This window comes from Heptranchias perlo, chromosome 9 (genome assembly GCF_035084215.1).
Source record: "Heptranchias perlo isolate sHepPer1 chromosome 9, sHepPer1.hap1, whole genome shotgun sequence".
Lineage (NCBI taxonomy): Eukaryota > Metazoa > Chordata > Chondrichthyes > Hexanchiformes > Hexanchidae > Heptranchias > Heptranchias perlo.
Window position 1 is genome coordinate 76864677 of NC_090333.1, and position 27430 is coordinate 76892106.

General features: G+C 43.8%; 1 protein-coding gene across 2 annotated transcripts in view; it reads left to right on the forward strand.

The window, feature by feature from the left end:
* atf6 (activating transcription factor 6) overlaps positions 1-27430 on the forward strand; it is a 331264-nt gene that overhangs the window by 73031 nt on the left and 230803 nt on the right. For both annotated transcript variants that reach the window (XM_067990768.1, XM_067990770.1), the window contains exon 8: positions 26930-27115. In XM_067990768.1, the coding sequence (XP_067846869.1) occupies positions 26930-27115 (186 nt within the window). The remainder of the gene's footprint in view (positions 1-26929; positions 27116-27430) is intronic.

Sequence of the window (27430 nt, forward strand, 5' to 3'; positions counted from 1 at the left end):
TGTCGCACATTTGGGATTGGAGGATCCATGCACCTGAACTAGTTTGGACGTTTAGCTGTGGTGTTTTCTGGGGACTTGGGTGTGTCATTCCACTGAGGTTTTCCCCAATTTGTGGCCATTGTTCTCCCTGTCCAGTTCATTGTGTCACTCTTGAACTCAAAGCAGAGTTAAAAACAAACAGCAGGTAGCGGTTAGGAAAAGAATGCTGTGCAGGCCACACATGGGTGTCAAGTGCAAGAGGCAAAGAGTGGAGAGTGTTGTCAGGTCAGTATAATGAAATGTCAGGCCAGCAACCAGAAACAAAATCCAGAAAATAGATTTTAAGTGACAGATTTTTGGCAGCTTCAGAGGGGTGAGATGTGACGGTAATTGGAAGTGGAACAAATACAAAACTGAAACAAAAGCTCACTTGCTCAGCACTGTGCTCTTCGAGTGACAGGTCTAGATACTAAAGAGAACATTGCTTTCAAATAATTAGACAATATATGCAACATGTATGGACTGAATGGCCGCAATTGTTTTTGTCTGCTGATATTTCTATGGTGACCTTGGGATTTTTATCAAATTTTCGTATTAGGCACTGTAAGTTTTGAGATTGTTTGTTTTAGCTCAGCCGTGTTGAGGCATTTTTGCTCTGAACGAACACACACAAAGTTGCTGTTGTGCTTTTCCATCAGCAAATGTTCCAATTTGAAGATGTTGTCGTGGTAAACCAGTTACTCGTCCTATCGACTGAGCACTTTGATAGTATTCTAGTGCACACATTCTTCTGGTTCAGTTTCTCGGAATTCAAGAGTGAGGGGAAGAGATAGATCGGCAGCAGTGTTCAATTTGTTTCAGAGACCATCTGTGTCGTATTTGAAACAATGCTTCAATAAAATCGTTTGCCAGCATGGCACTATTTGAAACTGTGCTCCTATACTCGTGATTGATGGTGCCTTTAAAACTATTTTTGTGACTTTCCCAATGTTTAGCAAATTTCTTCAGCGTGGACTCTGATTTTTATTGATTACTGTGGGGGTAAGGAGTTGAGAACGTAACCAGAGCTTCTCTTCAGGAGATTAAATGGATGGGGTCGAGTCCATGGTAGGATCGAAGTAGTCTCGCTGAGCCCAAAAGGCTTTTCTTTTCGCACAGTTCTCTGTGGTGACTGTATAGCCTCTATATGTGTTGATGACTGACTTCATATGTGCAGATCCTGAGGCAGGAGTTGGGGAGGGGGGTGGGGGGAGGAAAGAGGGGGTGGGGAGGGAGGGAGGGGAAAGAGAGTAAGGCTGATTTGTTCTCTCCCACCCCAAATTGTTTGTGGTGCGTTTTGTTATCATTCAATCCCTGCGCTCCAGATAGGAGAGGAAATGCAGAGATTATGCAGAGCTCAGCTCGTGCACGCATGCCTGCAAGAATCAGTGATGGCATTGAACCATGAAGTAGGTGAGCAGTACTTTCCCATAAGGGAAGGCTTTATTGGATATCATCATGCACAGTATCATCAGGTGATTGTCAATCTTCTTTTAGCAAGTCAGTAACCACGCCCTCCACCACCCCCCGCCCCCCCCCCCCTTCCCAGCCAAACTGAAATCTATTGGAGCAAAATGACTTGGCAGAATGTTGTCAGCCCCACCTCACACGCAGCTCGCTGACATGAAAAGACCACTCCTGACAGTGAAGGTAAAAAAAAACCCTTCTTCAGTCTTTGTGCTTCTGTGCCAGTTCTTATTTCTCTCTCCTTACACGGTGGTTGCATGTATCGCAGCAGTGGTATAGTGTCTTTGAGCCTGGAAAAAGTTGCCTGAGCTGAGCTGCAGAAATCTGGCCTGGCAGATATTTACACGGGGCCCAGGTCGAAGAGCTAACTGTAAACCACCCTGGGCCCAAAGGCTGGTGCTTTCAGGCTTGGCATGTTTTGTGGCTTTTGGGAAAAACCTCATTTTCAAGTCTGCTTTCGGCCAAGGCCTGAAGTGATGACTGCCGTTCCTGACCAGCTGCTACCCATGAGAAAGAGGGAATGGCAGACGGGCCCGCGCCGGGTACGTGAATGGCAGACGGGCCCGCGCCGGGTACGTGAATGGCAGACGGGCCCGCGCCGGGTACGTGAATGGCAGACGGGCCCGCGCCGGGTACGTGAATGGCAGACGGGCCCGCGCCGGGTACGTGAATGGCAGACGGGCCCGCGCCGGGTACGTGAATGGCAGACGGGCCCGCGCCGGGTACGTGAATGGCAGACGGGCCCGCGCCGGGTACGTGAATGGCAGACGGGCCCGCGCCGGGTACGTGAATGGCAGACGGGCCCGCGCCGGGTACGTGAATGGCAGACGGGCCCGCGCCGGGTACGTGAATGGCAGACGGGCCCGCGCCGGGTACGTGAATGGCAGACGGGCCCGCGCCGGGTACGTGAATGGCAGACGGGCCCGCGCCGGGTACGTGAATGGCAGACGGGCCCACGGAGGAACAAAGAGGGGAAATGCATGTGAAGCTACCTGGGGTTCCTGGGATGGAGCAGACGGAGCTATGTAGACCAAGAAAATCAGACTCCAGGAGGGACCAAGAAAAGCTGACAGAGCTACATCAGGGAAGAGACCACAGACGCCGTGACAGATAGATGGAGGGAGAGAGAGAACCACACACGGGAAATTGAAGACGGTCATAAACGCTTAGTGTATAATAGTTTACTCTGGATGAACTCTAGTATTTATTTGTCAATGACTGCTTGAAAACCTTGCATTTACAAAAGTAAGCAAGAAATAAGTTTAAAAAAAGGAATGAGGTCCTGCAAGCAGAATACAGGGAGTTAGGAAATAAATTAAAAAATAGGACCTCCAAGGTAGTAATCTCAGGATTACTCCCTGTGCCACGTGCTAGTGAGAGCAGAAATAGGAGATTAGACCAGATGAATGCGTGGCTTGAGAGATGGCGTAGGAGGGAGGGGTTTAAATTCCTGAGGCATTGGGACCGATTCTGGGAAAGGCAGGAACTGTACAAGCTGGACGGGTTGCACCCAAGCAGAACCGGGACCAATATCCTCGTGGGGGCATTTGCTAGTTCTGTTGGGGAGGGTTTAAACTAGTATGGGAGGGGTATGGGAACCAAAGGGCAGGTACAGATGGGACAAATTCAGACCAGGAAACGGGAAGTAGAAAAGCAGTTAGTGATGTAGTTAGCGACTCAGAAAGGCAAAAGAAGCAAAGGTTAAATAGTGTTCAGCACAGGAATTTGACGGGGTTAAAGGGTATATACTTCAATGCAAGGAGTATTACAAACAAAGCAGATGAGCTAAGGGCACAGATAGACACATGGCAGCATGATTTCAGTGCTATAACGGAAACCTGGCTTTAAGAGGGGGGTAATTGGCAGCTCAATATCCCTGGATATAGAGTTTTCAGGCAGGATAGAGTGGGTGATAAAAAAGGAGGGGGGGTAGCATTATTGGTTAAAGAATCAATTACAGTTGTGAGAAGGGATGATATGCTAAATGGATCATCAATCGAGGCCATATGGGTTGAGCGAAGAAATAAAAAAAGGGGCAGTCACACTACTAGGAGTGTACTATAGACCCCCGAATAGCAAAAGGGAGATAGAAGAACAAATATGTAGGCAAATTTCTGAATGCAAAAATAAGAGGGCAATAATAGTAGGGGACTTCAACTACCCTAACATCAACTGGGATTCAAACAGTGAGAGGGGCACAGAGGCGCAAAATTCTTGATCGGTATCCAGGAGAACTTTTTTAGCCAGTACGTGACAAGCCCAACAAGAAGGGTTGCGATTCTAGATTTAGTCCTGGGAAATGAAGATGGGCAAGTGGGTGAAGTTACAGTGGGTGACCATATTGGGAATAGTGACCACAATTCAGTTAGTTTTAGCATTATTATGGAAAAGGACAGTGTTCAATCAGGAGTAAACATTTTAAATTGGGGGAAGGCAAATTTCACAGAACTAAGAGGTGATTTGGCAGAAGTGGACTGGACACAACTACTTGAGGAGAAATCAGTGGCAAGCCAATGGAAGGCACTAAAAAGTGAAATTGAATGGGTACAATGCAGACATGTCCCCTAAAAGAAAAAGGGTGGCACTGCCAAATCTTGAGCCCCCTGTTTGTCTAGAAATATATGGGGCAAGGTAAAGCAGAAAAAGAAAGCTTATGACTGTCACAGCTAAATACTGCAGAAAGCCGAGAGGAGTATAGAAAGTACAGGGATGACGTAAATAAGGAAAGCAAAGAGAGGGCATGAAAAATATTAGCTAGTAGATTAAAGAAAACCCAAAGATGTTTTATCAGTACATTAAGAACAAAAGGATAGCTAAGGAAAAGGTGGGACCTATCAGGGATGATCAGGATAACTTGTGTGTAGAAGCAGGGGATGTGGGTAGGGTTTTAAATGAATATTTTGTCTCTGTATTCACAAAGAAAAGAGATGATCCAGATGTAGTAGTTAAAGAGGAGAGGTGTGAAATATTGGATAAGGTAAACATAACGAGAGAGGAAGTACTAGAGGCACTGGAATCCTTGAAAGTTGATAAGTCACCAGGGCCAGATGGATTGTTTCCTAGGCTATTGAAGGAAGCCAGGGAGGAAATAGCGGATGCTCTGAGGATCATTTTCCAATCCTCACTAGATACAGGGGAGGTACCGGAGGACTGGAAGACTGCAAATGTAATACCATTGTTTAAAAAGGGTACGAGGGAAAGGCCGAACAATTATAGAATCATAGAATCATAGAATCATAGAAGTTACAACATGGAAACAGGCCCTTCGGCCCAACATGTCCATGTCGCCCAGTTTATACCACTAAGCTAGTCCCAATTGCCTGCACTTGGCCCATATCCCTCGATACCCATCTTCCCCATGTAACTGTCCAAATGCTTTTTAAAAGACAAAATTGTACCCGCCTCTACTACTGCCTCTGGCAGCTCGTTCCAGACACTCACCACCCTTTGAGTGAAAAAATTGCCCCTCTGGATCCTTTTGTATCTCTCCCCTCTCACCTTAAATCTGTGCCCCCTCGTTATAGACTCCCCTACCTTTGGGAAAAGATTTTGACTATCGACCTTATCTATGCCCCTCATTATTTTATAGACTTCTATAAGATCACCCCTTAACCTCCTACTCTCCAGGGAATAAAGTCCCAGTCTGTCTAACCTCTCCCTGTAAGTCAAACCATCAAGTCCCGGTAGCATCCTAGTAAATCTTTTCTGCACTCTTTCTAGTTTAATAATATCCTTTCTATAATAGGGTGACCAGAACTGTACACAGTACTCCAAGTGTGGCCTCACCAATGCCCTGTACAACTTCAACAAGACATCCCAACTCCTGTATTCAATGTTCTGACCAATGAAACCAAGCATGCTGAATGCCTTCTTCACCACCCTATCCACCTGTGACTCCACTTTCAAGGAGCTATGAATCTGTACTCCTAGATCTCTTTGTTCTATAACTCTCCCCAACGCCCTACCATTAACGGAGTAGGTCCTGGCCCGATTCGATCTACCAAAATGCATCACCTCACATTTATCTAAATTAAACTCCATCTGCCATTCATCGGCCCACTGGCCCAATTTATCAAGATCCCGTTGCAATCCTAGATAACCTTCTTCACTGTCCACAATGCCACCAATCTTGGTGTCATCTGCAAACTTACTAACCATGCCTCCTAAATTCTCATCCAAATCATTAATATAAATAACAAATAACAGCGGACCCAGCACCGATCCCTGAGGCACACCGCTGGACACAGGCATCCAGTTTGAAAAACAACCCTCGACAACCACCCTCTGTCTTCTATCGTCAAGCCAATTTTGTATCCAATTGGCTACCTCACCTTGGATCCCATGAGATTTAACCTTATGTAACAACCTACCATGCGGTACCTTGTCAAATGCTTTGCTGAAGTCCATGTAGACCACGTCTACTGCACAGCCCTCATCTATCTTCTTGGTTACCCCTTCAAAAAACTCAATCAAATTCGTGAGACATGATTTTCCTCTCACAAAACCATGCTGACTGTTCCTAATTAGTCCCTGCCTCTCCAAATGCCTGTAGATTCTGTCCCTCAGAATACCCTCTAACAACTTACCCACTACAGATGTCAGGCTCACTGGTCTGTAGTTCCCAGGCTTTTCCCTGCCGCCCTTCTTAAACAAAGGCACAACATTTGCTACCCTCCAATCTTCAGGCACCTCACCTGTAGCGGTGGATGATTCAAATATCTCTGCTAGGGGACCCGCAATTTCCTCCCTAACCTCCCATAACGTCCTGGGATACATTTCATCAGGTCCCGGAGATTTATCTACCTTGATGCGCGTTAAGACTTCCAGCACCTCCCTCTCTGTAATATGTACACTCCTCAAGACATCACTATTTATTTCCCCAAGTTCCCTAACATCCATGCCTTTCTCAACCGTAAATACCGATGTGAAATATTCATTCAGGATCTCACCCATCTCTTGTGGTTCCGCACATAGATGACCTTGTTGATCCTTAAGAGGCCCTACTCTCTCCCTAGTTACCCTTTTGCCCTTTATGTATTTGTAGAAGCTCTTTGGATTCACCTTTGCCTGATCTGCCAAAGCAATCTCATATCCCCTTTTTGCCCTCCTGATTTCTCTCTTAACTCTACTCCGGCAATCTCTATACTCTTCAAGGGATCCACTTGATCCCAGCTGCCTATGCATGTCATATGCCTCCTTCTTATATAGGTGGGTCAGTCTTAGCTCGGTGGTGGGCAAACTATTAGAATGAATACTGAGAGATAGGATAAATGGTCACTTGGAAAGGCACGGTTTAATCAGGGATAGTCAGCATGGATTTGTTCAGGGAAGGTCATGCCTTACAAATCTGATTGAATTCTTTGAGGAAGTGACAAGGAGGATTGATGAGGGTAGTGCAGTGGATGTTGTCTACATGGATTTTAGTAAGGCATTTGACAAGGTCCCACATGGCAGACTGGTCAGAAAGGTAAAAGCCCATGGGATACAGGGAAATGTGACGAATTGGATCCAAAATTGGCTCAGTAACAGGAAACAAAGGGTAAAAGTCGATGGATGTCTTTGCGAATGGAAATCCGTTTGTAGTGGCATGCCACAGGGCTCAGTGTTGGGTCCCTTACTGTTTGTGGTATATATTAATGATTTGGACTTGACTGTGGGGGGCATGATTGGCAGATTTGCTGATGACACAAAAATTGGCCATGTAGTTGATAGTGAAGAGGATAGCTGTAGACTCCAAAAAGATATCAATGGGTTGGTGGAGTGGGTGGAAAAGTGGCAAATGGAGTTCAACCCGGAGAAGTGTGAGGTAATGCACTGAGGGAGGGCAAACAGTAAAAGGGAATACGCAATAAACAGGACTATATTGAGAGGAGTAAAGGAAGTGAGAGACCTTGGAGTGCATGTGCACGGGTCCCTGAAGGTGGCAGTACAGGTAGATAGGGTTGTGAAGAAGGCATACGGAATGCTCTCCGTTATTAGCCGAGGTATAGAATACAAAAGCAGGGATGTAATAATGGAACTGTATAAAATGCTGGTAAGGCCACAGCTGGAGTATTGTGCGTAGTTCTGGTCACCACATTACAGGAAGGACTTAATTGCTCTGGAGAGGGTGCAGAGAAGATATACAAGAATGTTGCCAGGGCTTGAAAATTGCAGCTCCGAGGAGAGATTGGATAGGCTAAGGTTGTTTTCCTTGGAGCAGAGAAGGCTGAGGGGAGACTTGATTGCGGTGTAGAAAACTGAGGGGCCCAGATAGAGCAGACAGGAAGTACCTGTTTCCCCTAGCGGAGAGTTCAAGAACAAGAGGACGTAGATTTAAGCTGATTGTCAGAAGGATTAGAGGGGACATGAGGAAAAACTTTTTTACCCAGAGGGTGGTGGGTGTATGGAATTCACTGCCTGAATTGATGGTAGAGGCAGGGACCTTCGACTCTTTTAAAAAGTATCTGGACCTGCATCTAAAGTGTTGTAAAGTGCAGGGCTACGGACCGGGTGCTGGAAGGTGGGATTAGAATGGGCACCTGGTTGTTCTTCGAGCCGGCGCGGACACGATGGGCCAAATGGCCCCCTTCTGTGCTGTATCTTTTCTATGGTTTCTATATCCCTTCCATTAATCGAGGCCTAGCAGTCTGTAAGGCCCCATCGCGCGGTTTTTAAAAAAAAATTGCCTGTCGCGCCCTAAGTCTTGATGAGAGAAAGAGATCAGAGCGTACATGGGGATCAATTTTAGGAAAGTTAAGAAAGCAAGTGAAAGAGGGTTTAAAGCAGATGGAGGAGATTACTGAAGTTCCTAGTCTGTGCATTCAATGTCAGAATGTAATTTATCGTGCAGTTACACACTTGCTGTCTTCCCAGGCTGCCATTTATGGTTGTGAAAGAATCAAATGAACTGCTACTACGTGCTCCTGTCCCCACTGTCCAGTCATAAACAGTGTTGCAGTGGGTACCATTCACTCATATACTTGATTTAGAGATAAGGTTGAGGAAAGTGGGATCAGTTTTCCTCCCAAATTCCTCAACAATAATCAAGAATGATGAAAACAATATTCAAGAGAATTTATATTAAAATAACAAATTAGCTCCTGTTGGGCAAATGCTCAAACTCCCCTGTTCTAATTGCTGGTCATACTCACTGACTCTGTGATAGCAGACAGTGTGACGATTTGTTGCCGTTGAATACTTCAGTGCATCTATAATAGATAAAACCCTTCTCTGGCACAAGAAATCTTGTGAATGTAACTGAAATGTAATTGTTTCCTTTAAGAACGGCAAGGATGTGTGGCATACAGATGTGCAGTGGAGCGTTATTTTGACTAATCTTATTTTTAAAATAATAATAGGTTGTTTTTCGTCCTGTGTGTAGTTTTCTGGACCTGGTGTGTTGAAGTGGTTCATCAGGTGCTGCAAATACTGTCTGCCTGTGTACAGTATCTGCATGGTTTGATGAGGCTGCGCACACCGTCCCCGCTGCTTTGTGGGTTCACTGTCGGACGTTCAGTTTCTGGAGCCTAAAACCGCGGGGAGTACAGTTGGTGTTTTTTTTTTCATCTGGCCACGTTGTCTGGGCAATGCGTCATAAATTGGGGCCTGGGGTCCTCACGGAGCAGGTGAATTAAACAGAGAAGTGCAGACAGGTGGCAGTTATGGTGGGCTTTTCAGACCTAGGCCAATATATTGGATAAATACTTGAGGAAAAAAGATTTGCATGGCTGTGGGGGAATGGGGTTAACTGGATTGCTCTTGAAAAGAGCCGGCACAGGCTCAGTGGGCTGAATGGCCTCCTTCTGCGCTGTAAGCACTCTGTGATGTTATTCTATGAAAGGAAATCCCATGGAAGGAGGATCGTGCTGTTTTCAAAAATAGCACAGTGGGCATTTTAAACTAAGGCAAGTTTGCAACAAAAAAAAATGCAGATTTATGACGGGACTTTTGACGAGCAGTCGTCCGCTACCTGCCTGCCCTGAGCGGCCGTTGCAGCCATAGCCTGGACAGGGAATTCAGACTTGAATACTTTACACAGGTCTTCCCAAGTAATTTCCATTCAGTCGCCACTCATATTGGCAATAAAGCAAGGGAAAAGCAGGCCAATGGTGTGCTTGAACCGCAAATCTTTTAACATACCACTAAATGTGCTTAACTGCATTGTCGAGGCTAAAGCCCAAAAATCATAACCAGCCACATCCCTAACCTCTCCCTTCAAATGTTCATTCATGGATGCTTCTGCCCCTGCTCTTGCAGTGAGAATTGGGAATGCTGCTGGAAGTGAGGCTGCACTAGTCTCCAGGGCTGTGAAACTGGCCCGTTCTCACCATAGGATGGGACAGCTCCTTTTACAGTACGATTGATTCCCTGATCTTCATGCAAGAGCAGGAAGGGACAGCTGACACTGGGAGACCCGAGTGTCACATAGAAGAACAGGGTGCATTTGATAGGCCAAGTTTAGGCAAGTGTGTTTCAGTGCTGGGTGATTAATATAGGGGCTTGAGGAATTGGTGGTTTCAGAAGCATGCAGAGACCAACTCTGCTGTGAGCACCCTGTCCCACACAAAGTCTGTACATTTTTAATTAATAGAAAGAAACTCCTTCTAATATTATTAGATAATTTTATGATTCCAAAAAAAAGTTTGTTTTCGCATCATGGTGCACAAACTGGAAACAACAGGCAGTCCATCACAAGCATCCCTTCCCCTGCCAGTAGTCGAAGGGTTAAGTTGCAACTTTCAAGCGTTCCCTCCTCTTGGGTGCACTGTATCCCCTAGATGGCACTGTAACAGGAGGCATTGTTTGAAATCTGAGATTTCATTCATTAGAAAATGTTGGACAATGATGGATACACTTTTTTTTTTGCAAAAAAATCTGGGCAAGTGTTCAAAAAAAATAAAATTCAGCCCTGGATTTCTGCATTGAAGGGTGTGTGTCCTTCAGTATTACCTGTGAAAATAAACAACATAGATAATGCTGTTTCTCTCGCTGTAGGAAATGGCCTGGAGCAGTTTCTGAAATAGCGAATTTAAGAGAACTGAATGAAAGTGCTGGACGCTGCAGTGGCCCTCATCAGTTCACTCTTGCACTTAAATCCATTTCTCTCGCACTGCTATTCTCTGTCGCGGTATTTATGCTTAGTGCCCTTGTGTTGCTGTTTAAATAAATATTCAAGAAGGAAGCAAAGCGCAACAATGATGATGAAAATTCATCATCATCCTCTTCTTAAAGGTGAGATCCTAACCATCACAACAATTAAATATTTCCTATCAATCTGTACCACAGTCATCTCTTCCACATGAACTATTCCACTTTGTTTGAACTGAACAGTTAAGGCTTAGAAAATAACTGAGTTTCAACTTAGGGTCTTAGTGCAATTGAGAACATGGTAAAAAGTATGCAACTCGCTGAGTTTTTGGGTACATACTTGGGAGTTAAAGCTTTTGAAAATAATTGGTGCTTTTTTTTTGTTAAGAACTTCTATTTTTTCTATCTTCACTTGATTCCCCAATAATTCACTTGTGTCGGAGAAGGTGGGTTGAGCAGCATTCTCTTTGGCAACCACCAGTGCTGCTTTTTGGCCATTGCTAGGAATTCTGTGAAAGGAGTTTGGCAGATGCTCACCAGCCAGTTTTCCCCTCCTCCCAGCACGCAATGCTTTTGCTGCTACAGCAACAATGGTCTGATCAGAATCGTTGCAGAGTTAGCAGGGGGAACCTTCTGTATCACTGTAGTTTGTTACTACTTTGTGCTGCTGTTCTCTGGCCTACTGTGCTGTGCCACCATGTACTGTAATAGACGGAATTTTAGACATTTTGGCTGGTTGGTGTGGACCCTTGCCTCGATGTCATGCTCAGTTTTCTAAGCTCTGCAGTGTTCCATAGGAACTATTTTTCTCAGTGCCTAGATGTAGAAAATGTCACAAGGTGTTTCATGTTAGAACGGGATGCTGACCAGTAGACCAAGAGTGAGAGGCAATTGAAAGCATGGTCAAATAGATGGGCTTCGATGAGGTGGGGGAGAGATGTAGCCAGGCAGAGGGATTAAGGAGGCAGTTCCTGAACATAGGGCCGAAATGCCTGTAGGCCCTGCCACTAATGGAATTGGGGATAGCGGAATACATTGGACATAATTGTCAGAGGACTGAGGACGTGGGTTGAGATGTAATGCTGGAGGAGGTTACAGAAATAGGGTAGGGTAAAACCATGGAGGGATTGTAGATGAGGGCAAGTATTTGGAATTTGGTTCTTTGATGAATTGTGAGATTAGTGAGGATAGCGGTGATGGCTCTGCAAGACTTGTGTGGGACGAGGTGCTCGCAGCGGAGTTTCTCGCCTCCCTCCCTCGTTCACTCGCCCTCCCTCGAGACAAATTCCTTTTTGCCTTTGATATACTCACTGAATAGACACGGTTGACAAATTTAGACATACTGATGTTAGATTTAAACACGTGGTTGTTCCTCTAATTACCCTATTTCCAGGTTGAGTAATACGTAGGAGGGTGTTGCTTGCACCTCCCGCAAGAAGTTTTCCGAGCTTAATTAACACATTTATATTTCTGAAACCGGAAGACAAAAGCTACATTTTGGAAACCAGATTAAATGGAAGTTGGTGGCCAACTTAGACATTCACTCCCCTCTTATTTGTATTAATACAGAGTGCATTATATTAATTTATATTAGCACAGAAACCACTGCTTCTATCCATCTATTTACAGTGACAATACCATGGAATTTGTAAAGTCACGAATTTGATGAGCAATAATATGAAAATGAAAACAATCTTCACCTGCACTTCACAAGCTGGATAACAGCTTTTTGCAATTGTGCAAGGCAATTTGTGCCACTGATATAAATAATTCAATGTTTAAAGTTTTACATCATTTACAGTCGTAGGGTTGAGGTACCACTGTACAAACTTTTATATAGCCGCATCTAGCTGAAAGTAACTAGGCTGTGGACCTGAGGGATAATCCAAGGTGAGACACAAATGCAGGACTGTTATTTGCTGGTCTGTAACCAGGCGGATGAAGTTCTTGTGCATGTTCGCAAAATGAGGTTGGAATGAAGACGAGACTGTTTAACTTTCCTGAAGTTGTGCCACTGGCGCTGATCCCAGACTAACTGGTTTCTAGGGAGCAAGATCAGATCTTTCAGCTGCGAAGCTGCACTCTCTGCACGTCATAACTGCATTGATATTGACAAGTTTGCAACTCAGTAACAGATAATAAAATTTTACACCCTCTGTGATGTGGCACGCACTTTTTAAAATCTAGCAAAAATATCTTTGTGAATGCAAGTAGGTTTATTTGCAACTGGCATTCACGTCTCAGTAGGTGATTTGGGAAGAAAAGTTTGTTTTGTTGTTGAAAACCGATTGGACTGAATTGAATTTCTTAGAATGTTGTACAATATACCTAATCTAACATAATGAGTGCTAGTATCATGATGAGCAAGATAATGATAATTAAATCCAATAACGAATTCAGGAGAAACTTCGTCACTCAGATTAGAATGTGGAATTTGTTAAGAGTTGTTGAGGCGAATAACATAGATGCATTTAAGGTGAAGCTAGATAAGTACATGAGGGAGAAAGGAATAGAAGGATATGGTGATAGGGTTAGATGAAGTAAGGTGGGAGGAGGCTCGTGAGGAGCATAAACATCGACCTGTTGGGCCGAAGAACCTTTTTCTGTGCTGTATGTTCTGTGTGATGTAATAAGATGGAGGAAAGAAAATCAAACGTTTACAGCACATGAACTGCGTTATTTTATAACATGGTGAAAATCCTTGCCCAGACTATTGAAGTGATGGTATGGGCAGCATTCTCCTTCCATGGGTTTTTTATGTTGTGTGGTATGCTTGGCTAATCTATATTGGGAATTTGTCATCTTCACCATTGATTGTCTACAGTTGGCTGCATGTGAAGAAGGGTTTCTTAGTTGACGATTTGTAAGGGGGAAATTGACTTAACTGTTGGGTTTTTATTGTTACAAAAATGGTTTCTTTGCCAGCATATCAAATGAGTGTTGCTTTGAATTTACAAACTGAAAATCAAATCACTTTCAATTTGGCGAAAGCAGTCCAATGTGCTTCAAATCCAGGATTTTATTCATGTGAAGGTAGGAGTAACTTATACTGTCAGTAAAAATAATTGGTGCTGTAGCTGGAAGCCAAAATACTGTTTGAAGTTGGAAACAAACACTGCAGATGAATGTTTTTAATTCGCAACACATGTAAGGCAGACTGAGGAGGGTATGTAAATAACAGTAAGTGGCATTGGCTATGTGGGTGGAAAATATGCAACACAGTAGTGATGTCATTCTAACAGTATTGAAAAGAATGAGAAATTCAATCTTTGACGAAACCTTACAGTTCTTGATTTGTTTGTGTTACACATTGTCATAGATTTAAAATAATCAGCAAAAGAACTAGAGGGGAAATGAAATTTTTTCACACGGAGGGTTGTTGAGACCTAGAACGCACTACCTGAAAGGGTAATGGAAGCAGATTCCATAGGGACTTTCAAAAGGCAATTGGACATGTACTTGAAGAGGACTAATTTGCAGGGTTATGGGGAAAAAGCTGGGTTGTGGGACTAATTTGGACAGCTCTTTCAAAGAGCCGGCACAGACACGACTGGCCAAATGGCCTCCTCCTGTGCTATAAGATTCTATGCTTGTGCAATAGTAATGTGCTGGTAGTGGATGATGAAGAGCACAGTGTTTGAAAAGCTATGTCTTGAGTAACCCTGGGATCAAGATGTACTTGACTTTTGTCAGTAAGCTGCTGTAATATATCGGTGCACACTTGTGAGCAGTGAGGTGAATTAAATCACTGAGCAGCTTGGATTCGGTTGCAAGTCTTGGTCAGTTTGTATTGGTTGCAGGAAGAGTAATGTGCCCAATGTCCATTACAAGTACATGCTCGTCAGTACATGTTTGTGGAAGTTGTGTTGCTTAAATGTGGGTTGGATGTGACTAATTAAACTGCCTAATTGAAAACTATCATTGCGTGTTTTAAATGTACTGCACCGTACCTCTCAACCTGCAATGCTTTGAAAGGAGGGAATTTGGGTCAGCAGTTGTTTGGATGGTATTTTTCTGTGGAATATTCTTGTCAGCTGGCTTTATAACTTGGGAGTCTTGGCCCTGCTGCTGCTTTTCGCATGGCTTTGTTTAATGTCCTTCGAGAGTTGTATATGGCACCGATTCTGGAATGGTGTCTAAAACTTTACACAATGGATGTGAAAGGATAGCAACCTTTTCAGAGAGTGTGATGTTATTGAAGGCAACTGCTGCAGTGGAAGCAAAATTCTCAAAGCTTATTTAATAACCTTGGCTCCTGTTCTTTCGGTCTTTGCGATATGGCCTGTCGTGGATTGTGCTTAATTTCTGTCTGCCAAAGGTATATCCAGCTAACGTAATAACCTGTTAATCAGCCTTGCAAGGCTGCTCTCTTCAGTTGTCCATTCCATGGACCCAACAGCATGCAAACCATTGATTTCATTTCTCAGAAGATGTTTAATTTTTTCTTGCAGAAGTTCATTTACGTGGTGATATCAACCACTTCATGGGAAAAATCTATTCCTGATGTTCTTCTGTCTTTTTGTTCTTGCTCAGTCCAAGTTAATTATCATGTTTACATCTATATTATCCAGATACACTTCCAATTTAAAGACTCTGATCGTGTCCCAATAGTATTTTTACCCTACGAAAACAAGTTGGATTGTCTAAACTTAATCACTTATATTTATCTTGTGCATTTCATGTAGTACATGTCCTATGGCAGCTCATAAAGGAGAAACAGACTACAAACAGTTGTAGCAAAATTAGGAGAGGGCATGATCGAAATGAGAGGCTTTGAGGCTTCTGCAAAAGGGAAGAGAAGGAGCAAGGCAGTAGGTTTATGGAGAGAATTGAAGAGCAAGGCTGAAACGGCTGACAGTTGGAGAAGGTTGTTGAGGTAGGTGGGGTGTGCCCATGGAGGTACTTGTAAACTAGAGCGAGGACTTTGAATTGAATATGTATGGTACAAGGAGCCTTTTGAGGTTGACAGAGACAGGGCTGATGGGCACAGGTACAGGCCGCAGGTAATAGAGTTTGGACCCGTTGGAATTTCTAAGACGTTTAGGCAGTCAGAGAGGAGGGCATTGGAGAAATTGAACCTGGAGTTAACATAAATGCGGACAAGCGTTTCAGCAGTGGGGTGGATGAAGTAAAAACAGAGGTGGACATAAGTGATCTTGGTGATGGGTCTGTGGTTTGAAATTCAGCTTGGAGTTGAACCAGACATCAAGATTATGCACTGTTGACTGAGCCAAGAGCCAGAGTGGGGATGGCACCTTGTGCAAGGGCGCAAACTTATAATCAGGATTCAAACAGTATAGTTTTGGCTTTACCAATGTAAAGTTGATGAATACTGGCTTATACAACCTTAATGTTAAACAATTAATCTGATAGGTAGAGGTGAATTTCTTGAAACTACCTAGTGGAAGCTGACTCCATGCCAATGGATAATGTCACCAAGTGGCAACACGTAAAGGTGCAAAAGGATGGTATAATGCAAGGGTTGAGAGCAGAAACCATGACCATGTCGCTGGCAACTTTGACCAGGGTAGTCTCCAGATTGAAAGGATTTGAACAGGGAGTGGTGGGAGAGGAGATCACGTAGCTGGGTGGCACTAATGTATTGAATGACCTTTTGGAAGGGAGAGGAAGCTTAGAGATGGGAGGGTTGTAGGAGAGCTCATAGGGGTGAAGAGTGGGATTTTTAATGAGGGGGCGATGACCTGAAGAGCCCAAGTCCCAGAATCATCACACTTCTTGGAACTATTTCCAAAGAGTCTCTGTTTTGAAATGCAGTGTTTCAACATTGCACTGTCTGGATGTGAAAGGATAGCAATATTTTCAATGTGTAAAGTTTTAGACACTGTTCCAGAATCGATGCCATATAAAATTCTTGACAGACCCAACATTAAACAAAGCCATGTGAAAAGTAGCAGCAGGGCCAAGTCTCCCAAGCTATAAAACCAGCTGACTTGCCAATTCCACAGAAAACTACCGTCCAAACATCTGCTGTCCCAAATTCTGTTCTATATCTTGCCCATACCTTATTAAAATGATGTCACTTGTTTGCCCAGCCAGGTTAATGCCTTTTAAATGCCACCAATCTCATACTCATCAGTTCTCAACCTATTTTGGCAAATTTCATGTTGCAAAATGTACTTTTCCCTGCATCGATCATGATTAGTTTGAACAGGAGACATCCAGAACCCCTTTACACCTCTATATTATGAGTAGTATGAACAGGACAGAGCGGGGTCTCTTCACATATTAACATTTCAGAGTACCAACAGTCAGTGCCCATCACACACAGCATTTCCCAGTTATTGACACTTCCTGTTCCCCATTAGTAACCAAGTCACTCGTGACTCTGTCCTTTTCCACCTCAAACTTTGTGTTAGGTTTCCACAAAATGTGTTTCTCCATTGTTATTGCCATAGCTCCGCGAGACTCCACCTCTGAAACTCACATCGTGTCAGTGGGCCTTTCAAAACACCGTGCAAGTTAATCTTGGTGGACCAAGTTTGAGGACTGTATTCCTTAGAAGCACTGAATATTCTCTCCAGGCGTTGATTTTAAAACTAACACATGTCGTTACACATTTGTAAAAGTGATATCCTGCATACTTCTGAAGGCTATTGCACAATACAGTTAGACATGTGTTGATCTTTGGACGTTATGTCATATAAGCATAAGTCATGATATATAGTTCCCCCATACTTTTAAAAAAAAAATTCTGCCTCCTTTTTCTGCCCCCCCCCCCCCTCCTTTTCCCCTGTTCCCCTGCCCATTTCTTCTGTGCTGAACAATTTTTCCAGGCCTCTGTAATACTGAGAGCTGAATGCAGGAAGACATGGAAGGGCAGTCTGCTTTGACTTGATTTTCATCCCTTACTTGTGAGAATCGACCGGCCCTCTGTCTGGTATTACGGCTTAAATTGGGACCTCGGTATGTGGGAATCAAGAATGTGCACATGAAGGGACCACTAGATAAGCACAAGGCACTGACAGGCCAACTGCAGAACTTGGCTAGATGCTTTAAAGTTTTGGGTGACGTAAAAAATCATGTTTGCTTCAATAAATATAGTATCCTGGTGTGTGAGCCGAGGGTCCCTGCCTCCTGGTGTGTGAGCCGAGGGTCCCCGCCTCCTGGTGTGTGAGCCGAGGGTCCCCGCCTCCTGGTGTGTGAGCCGAGGGTCCCCGCCTCCTGGTGTGTGAGCCGGGGGTCCCCGCCTCCTGGTGTGTGAGCCGGGGGTCCCCGCCTCCTGGTGTGTGCGCCGGGGGTCCCCGCCTCCTGGTGTGTGCGCCGGGGGTCCCCGCCTCCTGGTGTGTGCGCCGGGGGTCCCCGCCTCCTGGTGTGTGCGCCGGGGGTCCCCGCCTCCTGGTGTGTGCGCCGGGGGTCCCCGCCTCCTGGTGTGTGCGCCGGGGGTCCCCGCCTCCTGGTGTGTGCGCCGGGGGTCCCCGGCTCCTGGTGTGTGCGCCGGGGGTCCAAACCTATGTGTGAACTCTGTTGTAGCAAAAGTTCTCTGCCTGGAATGTTAACCTCTTATTTCTGTCTTTGGATTCTGACTGACCTGCTGCATGTTCCCACCATTTCCTGATTTAATCCCTTAATTAGTGTTTGGTGCTGGGAACAAGACAGCTGTTACTTAGAAACTACTGATTGATCACTGAATCCAGTCACTCCCAAAGTTGTGGAAAAGAATGTTGCCAGTCTGCTGTGGGGAACCTGAGGTTCGGAGTCCTTGAACTTGATTTAGAGAACTGCTGCAGGAGCATCTTAAGATGGGTCAGGGAGAACAAAAATCAAGCCCTTTATCAAGAATTTTGCAGTATCTTCTCAAAATTCCATCAAGAACAGATGCATGAAAATCTTTGGTGCGGCCTATCATCATTTGAGTGGAGGTTTTTCTCTTGTGCAAGTTATAGTTTATCAGTGGGTCTGTTTGCAGAGGGGACTGAGGATCAGTGCGGTTTCCTGTCTCAGTTATGACGAAAAACAGAGTAAATTCTAGTTGCATTGTGCTGGGGAGTATGAGAAAACAAACTGCCGATGATTGAGTGGATTTAGCACACTTCTTACCTATGGGAACCTGGGTACGGTTCCAGCGCCAGGTTTCTGCCTTCATTTTCTTCTTGCCGAATGAGCCATGGAATTCTCAAGACGTAGACAGTTCTGAAAATCAGCTTCCCTTGTGCTGGTGATGAAATACTTGTCAATACTTTCTACTCTGGATCATTTTGGCATTAATTACAGACTGCTACTGGCAGCATATGAATATTAACCATTTTACATCAGGATACTTGCTGGGTTAAATGCTTTGCCATATCACTGTTATGTTCTACTGCAAGGTTCTAAAATAGTTTCAGGTGAAATAATGGGTATACGAACATGTGAAATTGACAGCAGGAAAAGACCAACTGGTCCATCAAGCCTGCCCCAATCGTTGCCTAGCTGTTACGATACCCGACTCACAACCCCAAGGTCGTGAGTTCAAATCCCACTGTGTCAAGTTGTGAAATTGAAATTGAATTCAATAAATCTGCTAATTTTGTGGGCTAGCACCAGAAAAAAATGGCCATGAAAGTTGCCAGATTGTCGTAGAAACCCAACTGGTTCACTGATATCCTTCTGGAAAGGGAACCTGCCACTCCCCTGCCTGGCTTGGCCTGGCCTATAAGTGACTCCAGTCCCACACTGCATAGTTGACTCTTGGCGCCCTCAGGGCAACTAGGGATGGCTATAAACACTGCCTAGTCAGTGTCGCCCATGATCCCAAGAACATGATATCAAGAAACGGCTGAGTGCACTGGATACAGCAAAGGCTATGGGCCCCGACAGCATCCCGGCTGTAGTGCTGAAGACTTGTGCTCCAGAACTAGCCGCGCCTCTAGACAAACTGTTCCAGTACAGCTACAACACTGGCATCTACCCGACAATGTGGAAAATTGCTTAGGTACGTCCTGTCCACAAAAAGCAGGACAAATCCAATCCGGCCAATTAACGCCCCATCAGTCTACTCTCAATCATCAGCAAAGTGATGGAAGGTGTTGTCGACAGTGCTATCAAGCGGCACTTACTCACCAATAACCTGTTCACCGATGCTCACTTTGGATTTCACCAGGACCACTCGGCTCCAGACCTCATCACAGCCTTGGTCCAAACATGGACAAAAGAGCTGAATTCCAGAGGTGAGGTGAGAGTGACTGCCCTTGACATCAAGGCAGCATTTGACCGAGTTTGGCACCAAGGAGCCCTAGTAAAATTGAAGTCAATGGGAATCGGGGGAAAACTCTCCAGTGGCTGGAGTCATACCTAACACAAAGGAAGATGGTAGTGGTTGTTGGAGGCCAATCATCTCAGCCCCAGGACATTGCTGCAGGAGTTCCTCAGGACAGTGTCCTAGGCCCAACCATCTTCAGCTGCTTCATGAATGACCTTCCCTCCATCATAAGGTCAGAAATGGGGATGTTCGCTGATGATTGCACAGTGTTCAGTTGCAACCCCTCAGATAATGAAGCGGTCCATGCCCACTTGCAGCAAGACCTGGACAACATCCAGGCTTGGGCTCATAAGTGGTAAGTAACATTCGTGGCAGGCAATGACCATCTCCAACAGGAGAGAGTCTAACCACCTCCCCTTGACATTCAACAGCATTACCATCGCCGAGTCCCCCATCATCAACATCCTGGGGGTCACCATTGACCAGAAACTTAACTGGACCAGCCACATAAATACTGTGGCTACAAGAGCAGCTCAGAGGCTGGGTATTCTGCGGTGAGTGACTCACCTCCTGAATCCCCAAAGCCTTTCCACCATCTACAAGGCACAAGTCAGGAGTGTGATGGAATACTCTCCACTTGCCTGGATGAGCGCAGCTCCAACAACATTCAAGAAGCTCAACACCATTCAGGATAAAGCAGCCCGCTTGAATGGCATCCCATCCACCACCCTAAACATTCACTCCCTTCACCACCGGCGCACAGTGGCTGCAGTGTGTACCATCCACAGGATGCACTGCAGCAACTCGCCAAGGCTTCTTCGACAGCACCTCCCAAACCTGCGACCTCTACCACCTAGAAGGTCAAGGGCAGCAGGCACATGGGAACAACACCACCTGCACATTCCCCTCGAAGTCACACACCATCCCGACTTGGAAATATATCGCCGTTCCTTCATCGTCGCCGGGTCAAAATCCTGGAACTCCCTTCCTAACAGCACTGTGGGAGAACCTTCACCACATGGACTGCAGCGGTTCAAGAAGGCGGCTCACCACCACCTTCTGAAGGGAAATTAGGGATGGGCAATAAATGCTGGCCTCGCCAGCGATGCCCACATCCCACAAATGAATTTTAAAAAATTGGGGAAAAAAAACTGGACTTCGGTTTTTTAAAAAAAAATGTTGAGTTGAAATACTGTCAATCTATAATACTGGATGTAATTGTGTATCATAGGATTAATTTACAGTACAGCTGTACCGCCTGTGTGAAGCAGCTGGGCCTCTCTTCAAGGCTGATGTTATAATGTCAGCGCAGCCTGAATCCAGCCTGACTGACTCCAGCAGCATGGACTCTGCTTCGCGTCAGAGTCAGTTTGAGAACTGGCAACTAATTTACAATCCAAATGTTGGTGCAAACTGGTTTTGGCTTAACGCCAAATGCACCCTTTATGTCCCAAAAGTTTTAAGTTAATGGAATAGAAATGTTTTTGATATTCCATTTATGCACTGAGAAACATTTAGTTGAAACATCTCTTGTACCAGGATGCAATGATCAAGTAACACTGCATGCAGGTGTTTAGTATGTATTATCCCCATCGGATTACACAGTGAGCTAACTCAGTGGTTTGTTTGTCTTTGTAACAGGTGTGAATCCATTTCCCAGACAGAAATCCCATTAGACCCTGCCAAGTTCTGTTGTACCAGACACCACCTTTTTAATAGAATATTTTTGGCCTTTCTGCACTTTTAAGTGTTCACTTAAGACGCACACTCTTCATTAACAAGGCTAGGTTCTGTTTTTGTCATGACGTTTTGTGATAACCAAGGGACTAATGAACTGTGAGTAGTTGCATTCATATTTAGTTTAACAGTAGGTAAGGAAAATTACTGGACACAAGACAACCAAATAATTGAACCAGTTGCTAAAGGGTGAATTAATGAGAAGGTGAAAGCATAAGAAGCAAAATGTGGTTTATACATACACTGAATAAATAAGGCATAATGGAGAACTAAAGCAGCTGATGTTTTTCTCAAGAGCCACGTACCGTGTGGAGAACCTAACCTTTTACATTTTCCACTCTATGCTTTGCCACATATATAATGTTTTACTTTACATTGCAAACTATCATGGCATTTGCAAGGATGGATTTAAAAGTTGTAACAGATCTGATTTATGTGGTGCTGTTATTGAGATTTCTTCTCAATTCCCACGTGCAGTTTTTAGATACCAGTTCCTTATGGCCTTTGAAGGCTTTATGTTTGGTTTCAGTTTTTATAATCTAAGCTTTGCTTTGAATTGGTCACAGTGTTTAAGATTAATAAGTGCAAAGTGGTTTCATGTTAAATAAGTTGAAACAAATGAATATTTTTTAAATGGTGCATATTGGGATGGCAGAATGTGGATGTGCTTGAGAGCTTCACTCACTGAGCTAATGGTTTTTTTCACATCACTGTAGGAAGTGCCAAGCAACTATCAGCTGAAGTTATGTTAAATTTGTATGGAACCTTGGTTAGACCACACTTAGAGTGGAAAGTTCTGGTCTCCATTATAAAAAGGATATAGAGGCGCTGGAAAAAAAATTACAAGGGTGATACCAGAACTGAGAGGTTATAACTATCAGGAAAGATTGAACAGGCTGGGGCTCTTTTCCCTAGAAAAGAGAAGACTGAGGGGTGACCTGATAGCGGTCTTTTAAGATTGAGTATGTGAAAGAGACTGTACTTTTTCATTAGACTGCCTTAAGCATACATTCATAAGTAACCTTTCCTCTACCAGAAGTGTTTTGTGTAGAGGACTTAGAAATTAGACTTAAAATTTCCTTTTAAAAGAAACTCCAGCACAGGCACGATGGGCCAAAAGGTCTCCATCTGTGCTATATTATTCTATGATTATGAAAGGGTTTGTGACGTAGAGAAGATGCTTCCACTTGTAATGGAGACTAAAACTAGGGCCCATAAATCCAATAGGGAATTCAGGCGAAACTTCTTTATCCAGAGAGTAGTTAGAATGTGGAACTTGCTAGCACAAGGAGTAGTTGAGGCAAATAGCATAGATTCATTTAAGGGGAAGCTGGATAAGTACGTGAGCGAGAAAGGAATAGAAAGTTAGGCTGATGGGGCTAGACGAAGAGGGGTGGGATGAGGCTCGTGCGGAGCGTAAACACTGGCATGGACCAGTTAGGCCGAATGGCCTGTTTCAGTGCTGTACATTATGTAGCTGCTTCCTTCCAAAGGGGATGGGATGGTTTGCAGGAGTGTCATTCTTTGGCAGCAATCGCATATGTCCTTGTGCCCAGATTTAGAATGCCTTTAGGAGAGGACCAGGTCACCCAGAGCTGGCATGTTAAATGCAGAGACCCAGCTGTGGTAAAATAAGATCACAATTTTGCCTTCACAAAAGAAAATACTGGTCTGCATAAAAGTTTTAAGTTCTGAAAACTGTTAAAGTTGGTTATATCAGACGAATGGAATTACATTACGGTAACTAGAGTTTAGAGTTTTATAATGTGGCAGATCAAATATATAGAGGTTGAGTATTTCTTCCTTACAGGTGAATTGGGACTTGCTCTTTATGATTTTTAGGCCATCAGATTTAGGTTTAGTTTGATTGTTTCATGGGTCTCTAGGAAGCTGAAAAAAATTACTGGAGAAGGGGAAATACTTTCATGGGAGCAATTTTTCCTTGGGTCCCTTTGAATATTATGGAAGGACTTGGCTCGAAATCAGTGAAACAACATGAGGGAGCCATCTCAATTTCCGCTTCACTGCGACAGTTTTACAAAACACACCAAGATATGACCCAGTGGAGAGTCGGGTAATAGACAGTAGCATTACTGGAAGTGAGAACTTTTCCAGCTAGAATATTATTCAACTTACTATATTTGGATTTCTTGCATTATGGGGCAGTATGTGCAACATGTGAGGATGGAAGAATCCAAACAAGTAATGATAAAGAAAATATATTGCATACTGCAGAATAGCAATATTAAAATAATAAGTCAAGATTAAGCCTGTTAACATTGCAAGGTCATAGAAAAGAAGCTGTTACAGTTGAGAGTTTTGACAAGGACTGAGCTGAAAAGATCCTTCAGAAGTCTACTTGGGGCAAATATTGTCAGGAGATTAGCTATGGGGTTTGCACTAGCTAAGTTCTCAGGCATTATTTTCGAAGCTTCCAAGGATCAGCCAAACGAGTGAGTGAGTATTTGGGGCATGAGTTGTGGGAGGATAACAAGTCAAAGAAAATGACAAAGGGGCAGCATTTGGTGCAAACAGCTAAAACACTTGCATTCCACCTCCTCACCCCTCCATTGTAGAATGAAACTGAGAGTGGGACTCCAGAGACTTGGTATTAGCAAGTCAGTCCCCAAAGTCGGCCCGTGGTTCAGCTGTTTTATTTTAACATGGAAGTGTAATGACTCCACAGTCCCAAATCTCCTGCAAGTTTGCATTAATTTCAAGAATCGTAGTTATTTCTGCACAATTAGGGGTGGTGCACAGACATAACCTCTTAATTCTCTACGTGCATCATCTCGATGAGCCTAACAATGTTAACTCATGCTTGGCCTTGTTGTGGTTATTCAATGATTAATGTTTTACTCAGGACCTGAAGTTATGTGTTAAGTTTCTGTATATTTAGATAAAGTCACTACTTCAATGAGTAGAAATAAAATGTCTGAATGGTCCTTAGACTTTTCTGGCTGCACCTTGTCACCAGTTCCTTTTTTTCTAATTGTGTTGTGGGGAAGGGAGAGAGAGAAGAGGAGTTCAATGAGACAGGAATTCTAAGTAACTAACTTCACTGGTTTCACCCATTGCCTTCCTCTGCAATTATTAACATGGTTTCGCTAATTTCAGCAAAAAGGACCAGGTTTCACTCACCATTTTCCTTACTTCTGATGTCGATACCACCTGCTGCTCTTCAGTCTTCACAAGTTGATGCTTGGCTTTTAAAATTCCAGTCCCTATTCTAAAGAAATTCTAAAGAGACTTCGGGGTCCGTGTACATAGATCATTAAAATGTCATGGACAGGTGCAGAAAACAATCAAAAAGGCTGATGGAATGCTGGCCTTTATGTCTGGAGGACTTGGAATACAAGGGGTTGAAGTTATGCCACAGCTATACAATGCCCTGGTTAGACCATGCCTGGAGTACTGTGTTCAGTTCTGGGCACCGCACCTAAGGAAGGATATAATGGCCTTGGAGGGAGAGCAGTGTAGATTTACTAGAATGATATCTGCACTCCAAAGATTAAGTTACGAGGAGAGATTACACAAACTGGTTTTATATTCTTTGGAATTTAGAAGATTAAGGGGTGATTTGATCAAAGTTTTCAAGATATTAAGGAGAACTGATAGGGTGAAACTATTTCTGCTGGTTGGGGATTCTAGGATTAGGGGACAGAGCCTTGAAATTAGAGCCAGGACTTTCAGGAATGAAGTTAGGAAACACTTCTACACGCAAAGGGTGGTAGAAGTTTGGAACTCTCTTCCACAAACGGCAGTTGATGCTAGCTCATTTGTTAATTTTAAATCTGAACTTGATCGATTTTTGTTAGCCCCATTTCCCTTAATACCTTTAGATAAGGTGGGTATTTGGAGTTAGGTCACAGATCAGCCATGATCCCATTGAATGGCAGAACAGGCTCGAGGGGCTAAATGGCCTACTCCTGTTCCTATGTTCCTAGAAATGATCTTAGTTCAGAATTGCACATGAAGTGTAGGTGACTCTTCTCGCTCAGTGAAGATCCCACCTCCCAAGTAAATGCTGCCGCTACAAAAAAAGGGTGTTTTCTGCTCCCAACACAGCACCTGTGACTGGTGAGGCTGCCCAAGCAGACAACTGGAGTGATGCCACTTGTATTCACAAGTCAAGAAGCTTGAGCAATGGAATAGCCACAAGCAGCTGACAAACCATGTGTCGGCCACCACTGCTCTCAGTGAATCAGGATATGTGACTTAATTTGTGAAATAAAATAGAAGCAACAACAACAACAACTCAAATTTATATAGCACCTTTCAAGTAGTAAAAACATCCCAAGGTGCTTCACAGGGACATTATCAGACAAAATTTGACACCGAGCCACATAAGGAGATATTAGGACAGGTGACCAAAAGCTTGGTCAAAGAGGTAGGTTTTAAGGAGCGACTTGAGGGAGAGAGAGGTAGGGAAGTGGAGAGGTTTAGGGAGGGAATTCCAGAGCTTCGGGTCTAGGCAGCTGAAGGCACGGCCGCCAATGATGGAGCGATGAAAATCGGGAATGCGCACGAGGCCAGAATTGGAAGAGTGCAGAGATTTAGTGTCTTGTACTGTGTACTGTAGTTCAAGAGCAAGTCCGGTTTTATTTTGTACGCTTCAGAAAAATAAATCAATAAAACCAGTGCAGAATTCTAGTTAACTTTTAATGTTTTTTGTTTGGATCAATCTTTTAATATCATTTATCTTGAGGGATTCTTTCAAGTTAGAGATTCCTGATTTATGGTTCCTGTTGGATTCTCTTTGGAAAAACATTCAAGTAAGCTCGATTTTCTAACCAATTACTTTGTTGTCTGTGCTTCTAGTCACCATGAAATTGAAATCAAAAATGCTACAACACCTATTTAAACTTTATCTGAAGTTGTGGTATAAACATTCAGTGGGTAAGCCAAGTATCACTTTAATCTTCGTTGTAATGAAGACCTTTGTTCATGAATCAAGGGCAATCCTCACTCCTGGCCTGAAAAAGTGTTCAGCAGTGAACCATTGATTAGTTTCTGTCTAATAATACGAAATGGATAATTTTGAAACTTGTAAGGGATGGAGTGCTTCAGACTAAAGGATAACCTTTTCTCCTGTAAGAAATACTTTTTTTGGGAGGTAGAAGGAAGAATTTATTCCCCAAAATGCCCAATAGAGTTGGTTGACTGTAATGTGTGTTGTGAACTCTTCCACTTATATTTGCAAACTCTCAGCGTTCAAACTGAAAGCAGACCAGTGTCATAAACAGATCTGCAAAATGTCATTGCATGCCACTAAACTACTATGCATGTAATTTGTAAAATGACCAGAATTAAGGAACACAAAAATTGACTGTGACTGATGATCGAGTTTGGAATCGAAGATTTGATCCGCTAACCAGTAGCATGCGGTATTGTAAGGTTTTCAGTCATTGTACCCCATCTTGTGTTGCTGTCTAATAGGTAAATGCACTAAGACGACAAGAAAGAATGATTAAGAACCGTGAATCAGCGTGCCTGTCCCGAAGGAAGAAGAAGGAGTATCTACTGAACATGGAGTCCAGGCTGAGGTCCGCACTGGTTGAAAATGCAAGGCTTAAGAATGAAAATGGCTCACTTCAAAAACAGCTCCAGGAACTCATGTGTGAGGTGAGTTACTTTCCAAGCTGACTGTACTGCAGAATAGGTTTGAGTCTGAATGTTGAGGAAAGAGAGGTTGCTATTGGTTGAAGAGCTGACTGCAGGTCACAGACAAACTCACAGAGATCAGGATAGTGTGCAAAAACTCCATTCGAAAGTCTTAATTTAACAACTTCACTTTAAAAAGTGCCATGGGATCTTTTTAATAGAAATAGGCAAGCTTCCTCCAAAAACATTTGGACGCTGCAACATCTCTCAAATATGTCTTAAATGTCTCAAAGCACTTCACATGCAATTAATTACTTTGAAACGTGATGCCTGTTA